Consider the following 11261-nt stretch of genomic DNA (forward strand, 5'->3'; position numbering starts at 1 on the left):
ACCCAAATGTATATTTCTCTCGTGTACTTTCTCTTTTTCTCTCTCTTTTAAATCCCCATTTTGGGTAACACGTGCATTAGTGTGTTGGCCCGTTATACTACGTTCTAATAAATAGCCTAGAATGTGTTTTTGTGTATGTATATCTTTTATCATCACTTTAGCTTTCTGGGAAATAAATACACAACTAAGATTGGTGTGGTACGAACTCATTGGTGAGACCCGGGTCCGTGCAGATTCCCGGATTATGCGACATTCAGAACGAGACTGTAGAGGTAACTGGTTAATTAGCGGCTGTTGTAAAATCGTTATTCTGATATTCTTTGAGTTAATTTGGGAAATAGAAACTCAATAAAACAAATTTTCCCATGGTGCCCCAGGTTAATGAGTTAATAATTGCTTGATTCAGTTAATCACGCAATTAGAAACCTTTAATCATTCGATGAGAAACAGTCGTTACATTAACTAATACAACGTCACAACACTACTTTCAACCAAAACCATATGGGCCCTTATCACAAGTAGTGCACTATATAGTTCATAGGGTTCAATTTGGGACGCAAGCATTATCAAGGACCGGGACACCATGTGGGTGCAATTATTACCAGGTAGAACAGAAAACTAGCAGTACTCCGGACCTCCAGGCTCGGATTTGAATATCCTTGGTCTATAACCTGGTCTGGTAGTCAGGAGAAACTCCTGTCTCTAAGAATAACCCCCTATATGGACCAGTACCTTTTTGACATTGTCCAGCATAGGCCGTCCTCCTTGCCAGGGCTTAGAGTTTTTGCGGATACAGGTGAGGCTGGCCATGCTGTGCCACTTCCTGTCCTCCAGCTTCCTGTGGAAAGTGTTGGCCAATAGCAGCACTGTGTCGTAGATGTAGCGGTTGGTGATCTGGGGAAAGAGGGCAGAAGGGAGGAAGTAGAGGGTGAGACAACAGAAGGGAAGCAGAAGGGGAGGGTGAGACAAAACATGAAAGTGGTAAAGAGGGAGAAAGGAAGAAAACAGACCAAAAAAGGAGGGAGAAGTTAACAGTGGAGCAAAAGAAAAAGGGGAAGATGGTCAACAGTAGTGTACTACATAAGGAATAGGGTGCCATTTGAGATGCAGTCAAAGTCTGCTCTGCACCGTGCTGAAAGCTGCTCTGCTCTGCACCCTGCTGAGAGCTGCTCTGCTCTGCACCCTGCTGAAAGCTGCTCTGCTCTGCACCCTGCTGAGAGCTGCTCTGCTCTGCACACTGCTGAAAGCTGCTCTGCACCCTGCTGAAAGCTGCTCTGCTCTGCACCGTGCTGAAAGCTGCTCTGCTCTGCACCCTGCTGAAAGCTGCTCTGCTCTACGCCCTGCTGAAAGCTGCTCTGCTCTGCACCCTGCTGAGAGCTGCTCTGCTCTGCACCCTGCTGAAAGCTGCTCTGCTCTGCACCCTGCTGAGAGCTGCTCTGCTCTACGCCCTGCTGAAAGCTGCTCTGCTCTGCACCCTGCTGAAAGCTGCTCTGCTCTGCACCCTGCTGAAAGCTGCTCTGCACCGTGCTGAGAGCTGCTCTGCTCTGCACCCTGCTGAGAGCTGCTCTGCTCTGCACCCTGCTGAAAGCTGCTCTGCTCTGCACCCTGCTGAGAGCTGCTCTGCTCTACGCCCTGCTGAAAGCTGCTCTGCTCTGCACCCTGTTGAAACCTGCTCTGCTCTGCACCCTGCTGAAAGCTGCTCTGCTCTGCACCCTGTTGAAACCTGCTCTGCTCTGCACCCTGCTGAAACCTGCTCTGCTCTGCACCCTGCTGAAAGCTGCTCTGCACCCTGCTGAGAGCTGCTCTGCTCTGCACCGTGCTGAAAGCTGCTCTGCACCGTGCTGAGAGCTGCTCTGCTCTACGCCCTGTCGAAACCTGCTCTGCCCTGCACCCTGCTGAAAGCTGCTCTGCTCTGCACCCTGCTGAAAGCTGCTCTGCTCTGCACCCTGCTGAAAGCTGCTCTGCACCGTGCTGAAAGCTGCTCTTCACCGTGCTGAAAGCTGCTCTGCACCCTGCTGAAAGCTGCTCTGCTCTGCACCATGTTGAAAGCTGCTCTGCTCTACACCCTGCTGAAACGTGCTCTGCTCTACACCCTGTTGAAAGCTGCTTTGCACCCTGCTGAATGCTGCTGAGACGGCTGGCAGTGAAACATGCAGTGATCATAAGGAGTAGGCTGGCATCATTTGAAAGAAAATTGATACGTGCACTCGTGTCATTTCATCAGTTCTTTGATCATTGGTACAGAAGCAACACCTAACACCTGTGATTTGTAGCTACATCTCTGTAGTTCTCTCTGCAAACACTCACTCTAACTACTGTTTGCAATACACATCCAGGCTGCTCCCAGTTCCTGGTAAAGGAAGTGGCCCTGGAAGGATTAAAACAGCTCTATCTCTGTAGCTTTGTCTAGGTTCACCCTTTAAAAGCTTCACAACACAAATCACACCACGCGCATCTTTTTAACACTAGAACCGCTTGGCCTATCAGCATATAAGTACCCACTAGAAAACATTACCAAGCGTTCCCTTTAGCATATGCATCAGATGAGGGGTTGGGGTAAATGTGGAAGACACATTTCAGTTGAAGGCATTCAGTTGTACAACTGGCTAGGTATCCCCCTTTCCATTTCCCTTCCCATATCAACCCGCAAGGTGTGCAAACATACTTGTTAAATAAATGCTTGCTAAATAGTGTGTAAACTATTGTAAAGGATTCATTGCATGCAGAAATATTTATGGGAATGTATCAATAAAAAGAAAAAGTTATCTGTTTAAAGTCAAGCATATGTTTTGTATAAATCTACAAAGACCTAGACAAAACATAGGCCTATAGCCTATTTTAGTTTCCCTTACAATAAAAACAATACATTGTATTCCATTTGATCAACTAAATTTGTAGATTCGATTAGTAATAGAGTTATAGTAATGAATCAAGTCCAGCTACAGCTTCTTTTGACAAAGTAGAAACGAAATAGACCGCAATAATAATATATCCAGCCAGGTGTGCAGGTGAAATGATTTGCTGTATTACTAAACAAAAGCACCAGCGCATGAACAAATGTAAAGGATTAATGGCATAAAGAAATATTTTCATAACAAGATATAAACACAGTTGACTGCATCTGATACTGTTTTGTGCCTTTAAACATGAATCAACCACGTCTTCTCTTTATGTTTGGGGTCCACATTCAGCACACAGATTCGGGGCTTTGTTAGAGCAAGTCCCACAAACAAATCGCTTGCAATACACACTTTCTTCGTTTGCACCTGCCAACTTGACATGTTGTCTTATTTTTCCCCGAGTGGGAGCTGTGGTGCATCGAGAAGAGGAAGGGCAGGACCTGTTTCCATGGCGGCCTGCTTGGCGGATCACGAACCTCACATGCCAGATCCAGTGGGATGCATTGTGCTGATGATGCAAACACTCTTATTTATTATACATCTGTACACTGTGAGTGTTGCTTTACCAATCTCCATCACTGATGTGGAGTACAGCTCCGCTGGTATATGTTGTTCTGCGGAGAGGGTGGCAGCTCCTGCCTTTCTTTGTTCACTGTTCCCAGCAGTCTAGTCTTCTTTGCAATTAACTTGTCAGCCAAGGAATTTGATGTGAAGAAGTTGTCCTTGGTCACATTTCTGCCTTTGCACATGTAAGGCTCCACGAGTCTCAAAACCAGACAGTTGCTCACCAGCTTGCCCGGTTTCATCTTTCCCCAGATATGGAAAGCCATTGAGCAAGTACTTGGTTTCGACATCTGCGGCTAACCAAAACTTAACTGAAGTCACATGCACCATTATCAGTTTCTATCTGGTTTCTAGGTCCCATTCATCCATTTACGACAAATAAGCTTATTTACATTTTATGTTTATTATGTTACTAGTGTTTGCTTAGTAGCCAGAGCTATGCTACAGCGTGAGTGGTCATGTGCTGAATGCATGGACAGCACGTGAGTGGTCATGTGCTGAATGCATGGACAGCACATGAGTGGTCATGTGCTGAATGCATGGACAGCACGTGAGTGGTCATTTGCTGAATGCATGGACAGCACATGAGTGGTCAGGTGCTGAATGCATGGACAGCACGTGAGTGGTCATGTGCTGAATGCATGGACAGCATGTGAGTGGTCATGTGCTGAATGCATGGACAGCATGTGAGTGGTCATGTGCTGAATGCATGGACAGCATGTGAGTGGTCATGTGCTGAATGCATGGACAGCATGTGAGTGGTCATGTGCTGAATGCATGGACGGATATTCTTGGAAAAAAGTTGCACCTCTTGAATTGAGAGTTATTTGACAAAGGTAAGTGTAATATAAACTGCAGAATATGCTCTTTCTGACACTATATAGAAATCACAATGTTTTACCTGCATGTGACTATGAAGGAGGATTTAACAAAGCGATCCCATCTCTTTGTGTACAATTTGACAACTGATAGGCCTAATATTGTCACTCATCAGATCATTGTCAATTTGATCTGGTCTACAGGCTAACTCTTATTATGTGTGTAATTAGTTTTGGTATAGTTTAGGTGCAGTTTTGGTATAGTTTTGGTATAATTCCAGTGTAGTTTTGGTATAGTTTAGGTGTAGTTTCAGTGGGCCGGCTGTGCAGGCTGACTTGCATTGTTTGTTTCCTGCTCACCAACTTGGATAGAATTAAGGATGTGTTTTGCACTATTCTAAAGGCTTACTGCAACACATAGCATGTTTTCGTTTCCCTTTACAATACATTGGATTAGTAATGGAGTTACAGTCAGTACCATAACAGCTTATTTTTACAAAGTAAAAGGTAGAAGACAATAGTATCAACCTGCTAGGCACACGGTCAAATGATTAACATGAGCGCCGATGCTGATGAATAGGCATAACACAAAATCATCATTACACTATTGTTGTTCTAAATTAAATCAACCTCTTCACCCTCATCATTCAGTTCACGCCTAATTTCAATTTGATTGTGAAGTAACTTGCACAATTATCGCCCATTCCATCCATTTGTCACTCAGTGGGCTGGCATCTTTTGCTTCGCTGGATAGAGTCAAGGATATGTTCAGCATTATTCTAAAGACCTACTGTCACATGTAGCATGTTTTCCTTTCCCTTATAATACATTTGATTAGTAATAGAGTTATAGTAAACAAAACTGTCCCATAACAGTTTCTTTTTTACAAAGTAAAACATTAAAGAGAATGGTATCAACCCGCAAGGCTTGCGGTCAAATTATTTGCTGCTGATTAAATAGGCATAACACAAACTCATCATTACACTATTGTCTTTCTAAATTAAATCAACCTCTTCAACCTCCTTATCATTCAGTTAGGCCTAATTTAAATTACATTGTGAAGTAAGGTGCACAATTATCACCCATCCATTCATTTGTCATTCACTCCGTGAGGAGAGAGAGACTCATTAAAAAAAAACTGTTAAAGAGGCACAACATCCTTTTCTGTTTGTGATATGAAAATGTTGACGACTGTAAATAAAGCACGAAAACTTAGGAAAAGTCCGGGAACGAGCAGGACATAGCTTTTTTGGGGGGCTGATTTTTTAAATTGACCAAAGCAAACGTCAGTGGCAGTTGGGTTCTAGAGCCCAGACCTGTATCCCAAATGGCACCTATTCCCTATATAGTGCACTATTCTTGAGGGCCATAGTCAAAATAGTGCACTATAAAGGGAATTTAATTTGGGCCACAGCCGGAGGCCGAAGGGGGAGACAGAGAACAGTTCATTCGGGCCCTGATCGATGGCCCTGTGATTTAGCACAAGCGTTGTCTCCGTTTGAATGGCTGTGTAATAAATAGAGTGCCCATTATGTTTGCCGTTGTTTATTAACCTGCAATGCTCGGGCACACTTGTCACAAAATTCGAGTGCCGTGTTCCAGCGCCCACTGTCCTAACCGGGGATGTGGAACGAGCATGGCATCCCCCTGACATAGGCTTTTATAGCCGGGAGGTCACCCATGCATCAAATCAAATTGTATCAAATTGTATTTGTCACATGCGCCGAATACAACAAGTGTAGACATTACCATGAAATGCTTACTTACAAGCCATTTCCCAACAATGCAGTTAAAAAGCAATAAAATTAACAAATAGATAAAAAAGAAAATAATAACACAATAAAAAAACACAAAATAATGAGGTTATATACAAGGAGTACCGGTACCCAGTCAGTGTACTGGGGTTCAAGAGGTGATTCATTGAGGTAAAATGTGTATGTAGTGTTTGGTTAGGTGATTCATTGAGGTAATATGTATATGTAGGGTTTGGTTAGGTGATTCATTGAGGTAATATGTATATGTAGGGTTTGGTTAGGTGATTCATTGAGGTAATATGTATATGTAGGGTTTGGTTAGGTGATTCATTGAGGTAATATGTATATGCAGGGTTTGGTTAGGTGATTCATTGAGGTAGGTTATGATATGTAATATGTATATGTAGGGTTTGGTTAGGTGATTCATTGAGGTAATATGATATGTAGGGTTTGGTTAGGTGATTCATTGAGGGTTTAGGGTTTGGTTAGGTGATTCATTGAGGTAATATGTATATGTAGGGTTTGGTTAGGTGATTCATTGAGGTTAGGTGATTAATATGTATGTAGGGTTTGGTTAGGTGATTCATTGAGGTAATATGTATATAGGGTTTGGGTAATATGTATATGTAGGGTTTGGTTAGGTGATTCATTGAGGTAGGTGATATGTTAGGTGATTATTGTAATATATATGTAGGGTTTGGTTAGGTGATTCATTGAGGTAATATGTATATGTAGGGTTTGGTTAGGTGATTCATTGAGGTAATATGTATATGTAGGGTTTGGTTAGGTGATTCATTGAGGTAATATGTATATGTAGGGTTTGGTTAGGTGATTCATTGAGGTAATATGTATATGTAGGGTTTGGTTAGGTGATTCATTGAGGTAATATGTATATGTAGGGTTTGGTTAGGTGATTCATTGAGGTAATATGTATATGTAGGGTTTGGTTAGGTGATTCATTGAGGATTCATTAATAGGGTTTGATATGTATATGTAGGGTTTGGTTAGGTGATTCATTGAGGTAATATGTATATGTAGGGTTTGGTTAGGTGATTCATTGAGGTAATATGTATATGTAGGGTTTGGTTAGGTGATTAATATGTATATGTAGGGTTTGGTAGGTGATTCATTGAGGTAATATGTATATGTAGGGTTTGGTTAGGTGATTCATTGAGGTAATATGTATATGTAGGGTTTGGTTAGGTGATTCATTGAGGTAATATGTATATGTAGGGTTTGGTTAGGTGATTCATTGAGGTAATATGTATATGTAGGGTGAAAAGCAGAAAGTCCAGGTAGATATTTAATTAACTGTTCAGCAGTCTTATGGCTTTGGGGTAGACGCTGTTCAGGATCCTTTTGGTCCCAGACTTGGTTCTCCGGTATCACTTGCCGTGCTGTAGCAGAGAGAAAAGACTGTGACTTGGGTAGCTAACCATTTTTAGGGCCTTCCTATGACACCGCCTGGTATAGAGGTCCTGGATGAGAGGGCGCTCGGCCCCAGTGATGTACTGGGCCATACGCACCACCCTCTGCAGAGCCTTGAGGTCAGATGCTGAGCAGTTGCCATACCAAGCGGTGATGCAACCAGTCAAGACGCTCTCAATGGTGCAGCTGTAGAACTTTTTGAGGATCTCAGGACCCATGCCAAATCCTTTCAGCCTCCTGAGGGGGAAGAGGCCATGTCGTACCCTCTTCACAACTGGATTGGTGTGTTTGGGCCATGATAGGTTAATAGTGATGTGGACACAGAGGAACTTAAAGCACTCAGCCATCTCCACTACAACCCCATCAATGTGAATGGGGGCGTGCTCAGCCCTCCATTTCCTGTAGTCCACAATCAGCTCCTTTGTGTTGCTGACATTGAGGGAGAAATGGTTTCCCTGTCACTTCCCTGTCACTATACTAGCAGGCCTTACCTCATCTCTGTAGGCAGTCCCATTATTGTCAGCAATCAGGCATATCACTGTCAATGTCAGTTTTTTATTTTAACCTTTATTTAATCTTTGGGCTAGGAGACAATATTTTGACGTCTGGATGACAAGCGTGCCCAAAGTAAACTGCCTGTTACTCAGGCCCAGAAGCTAGGATATGCATTGATGCATTGGTATATTTGGATAGACAACACTCTAAAGTTTCTAAAACTGTTAAAATAATGTCTGTGAGTATAACAGAACTGACATGGAAGGTAAAAGCCCGAGGGCAAACCATCCAGAACATAATTTTTTGGATGAGAGCGCGTACTTTGTTGTTTATCTCCGGTAATGACAATAACGATTCTCCGCCTTAAAATTGATCATTTATTTACAAATTAGGGTACCTACATTTTTTGAATTGTTTAGAGAAGTTTATTGGTAACGTTTGGGATTCATTTTGTGTGAATTTTGAATGAAGCGCGCCAGCTAAACTGAGTTTTTGGGGATATAAAGGACTTTATTGAACAAAAGGACCATTTGTGATGTAGCTGGGACCTTTTGGAGTGCCAACAGAAGAAGATCTTCAAAGGTAAGCATTTATTTTATCGCTATTTTCCAACCTGCCTGGTTGGAAAATGTTTTTAATGCTTTTGTGTGCTGGGCGCTGTCCTCAGATAATCGCATGGTGTGCTTTCGCCGTAAAGCCTTTTTGAAATCTGGCACAGCGGCTGGATTAACAAGAAGTTAAGCTTTTTTCTGATGTATGACACTTGTATTTTCATGAATGTTAAATATTACTGTCATTTGTCATACTATAGGACAACATGTTTTAGTATTCTGTGGTTGAATCTGTGTTTGAAATTCACTGCTCCACTAATGGGCCTTACAGATACAGTGGGGCAAAAAAGTATTTAGTCAGCCACCAATTGTGCAAGTTCTCCCACTTAAAAAGATGAGAGAGGCCTGTAATTGTCATCATAGGTACACTTCAACTATGACAGACAAAATTTGAAAAAAAATCCAGAAAATCACATTGTAGGATTTTTTATGAATTTATTTGCAAATTATGGTGGAAAATAAGTATTTGGTCACCTACAAACAAGCAAGATTTCTGGCTCTCACAGACCTGTAACTTCTTCTTTAAGAGGCTCCTCTGTCCTCCACTCGTTACCGATATTAATGGCACCTGTTTGAACTTGTTATCAGTATAAAAGACACCTGTCCACAACCTCAAACAGTCACACTCCAAACTCCACTATGGCCAAGACCAAAGAGCTGTCAAAGGACACCAGAAACAAAATTGTAGACCTGCACCAGGCTGGGAAGACTGAATCTGCAATAGGTAAGCAGCTTGGTTTGAAGAAATCAACTGTGGGAGCAATTATTAGGAAATGGAAGACATACAAGACCACTGATAATCTCCCTCGATCTGGGGGTCCATGCAAGATCTCACACCGTGGGGTCAAAATGATCACAAGAACGGTGAGCAAAAATCCCAGAACCACACGGGGGGACCTAGTGAATGACCTGTAGAGAGCTGGGACCAAAGTAACAAAGCCTACCATCAGTAACACACTATGCCACCAGGGACTCAAATCCTGCAGTGCCAGACGTGTCCCCCTCCTTAAGCCAGTACATGTCCAGGCCCGTCTGAAGTTTTCTAGACAGCATTTGGATGATCCAGAAGAAGATTGGGAGAATGTCATATGGTCAGATGAAACCAAAATATAACTTTTTGGTAAAAACTCAACTTGTCGTGTTTGGAGGACAAAGAATGCTGAGTTGCATCCAAAGAACACCATACCTACTGTGAGGCATGGGGGTGGAAACATCATGCTTTGGGGCTGTTTTTCTGCAAAGGGACCAGGACGACTGATCCGTGTAAAGGAAAGAATGAATGGGGCCATGTATCGTGAGATTTTGAGTGAAAACCTCCTTCCATCAGCAAGGGCATTGAAGATGAAATGTGGCTGGGTCTTTCAGCATGACAATGATCCCAAACACACCGCCCGGGCAACGAAGGAGCATTTCAAGGTCCAGGAGTGGCCTAGCCAGTCTCCAGATCTCAACCCCATAGAAACTCTTTGGAGGGAGTTGAAAGTCCATGTTGCCCAGCAACAGCCCCAAAACATCACTGCTTTAGAGGAGATTTGCATGGAGGAATGGGCCAAAATACCAGCAACAGTGTGTGAAAACCTTGTGAAGACTTACAGAAAACGTTTGACCTCTGTCATTGCCAACAAAGGGTATATAACAAAGTATTGAGATAAACTTTTGTTATTGACCAAATACTTATTTTCCACCATAATTTGCAAATAAATTCATAAAAAATCCTACAATGTGATTTTCTTGATTTTTTTCCTAATTTTGTCTGTCATAGTTGAAGTGTACCTATGATGAAAATTACAGGCCTCTCTCATCTTTTTAAGTGGGAGAACTTGCACAATTGGTGGCTGACTAAATACTTTTTTGCCCCACTGTATTTTTATGTGTTGGGGTACAGAGATGAGGTAGTCATTCAAAAATCATGTTAACCACTATCATTACACACACAGTGAGTTAATGCAACCTATTATGTGACTTGTTGAAGCTTTCCCAGGAGATATATTTGTTTTAAATAGCTGTGAAATGGTTGTTTCTGGTGAATTTTTAAGGGAAAATACATCTAAAACCTTTCTCTTATTTTGGTCAATATATCACATCTGAAATGCCAATATTTTTCTGTATTTCATTAAAAGGTTGGTATTATTTTAACGTTTCAGTAAGTAACCATGCTTGGCAATTATTTTGTAGAACGTCTGTGAGAAAGATTGATTGAAAGTTTGCTATGTTACATAAGTGCTTGAGGGAGTCTACCATTGAATAAAAATAATTGACACCATCAAAATATAATTTTCCCCTTCAAAAAAGTGCCTAATGACATATTATCCCATATTATATTATCAGGCTAGTATATTACTTAGCAATCAGCATTATCAGCTGTAGCCCAACTTATCTGGCAGGTAGTGGCAGGTAGCCTAGTGGTTAGAGCGTTGGACTTGTAACTGAAAGTTTGCAAGCTCAAATCCCTAAGCTGACAATGTAAGAATCTGTCATTCTTCCCCTGTCATGTTCTGACCTTAGTTTCTTTGTTTTAGTTGGGGTAGGTAGTCTATGTTCTTTTTTCTATGTTGTGTTTACGTGTTTGGCCTGGTATGGTTCTCAATCAGAGGCAGCTGTCGTTCGTTGTCTCTGATTGAGAATCATACTTAGGTAGCCTTTTCCCACCTGTGCTTTGAGGGTGATTATTTTCTGTCTCGTGTTTTCTGT

General features: G+C 42.1%; 1 protein-coding gene across 2 annotated transcripts in view; it reads right to left on the reverse strand.

The window, feature by feature from the left end:
* The window catches only part of LOC112249431 (glutamate receptor ionotropic, delta-2), a 724520-nt gene that overhangs the window by 248092 nt on the left and 465167 nt on the right, over nucleotides 1-11261 (reverse strand). For both annotated transcript variants that reach the window (XR_006083189.1, XM_042320306.1), the window contains exon 7: nucleotides 733-894. Coding sequence is in view for 1 of the 2 variants with exons in the window: in XM_042320306.1 (XP_042176240.1) it covers nucleotides 733-894 (162 nt within the window). In the remaining variant the exon portion in view is untranslated. The remainder of the gene's footprint in view (nucleotides 1-732; nucleotides 895-11261) is intronic.

This window comes from Oncorhynchus tshawytscha, linkage group LG04 (genome assembly GCF_018296145.1).
Source record: "Oncorhynchus tshawytscha isolate Ot180627B linkage group LG04, Otsh_v2.0, whole genome shotgun sequence".
Taxonomy (NCBI): domain Eukaryota; kingdom Metazoa; phylum Chordata; class Actinopteri; order Salmoniformes; family Salmonidae; genus Oncorhynchus; species Oncorhynchus tshawytscha.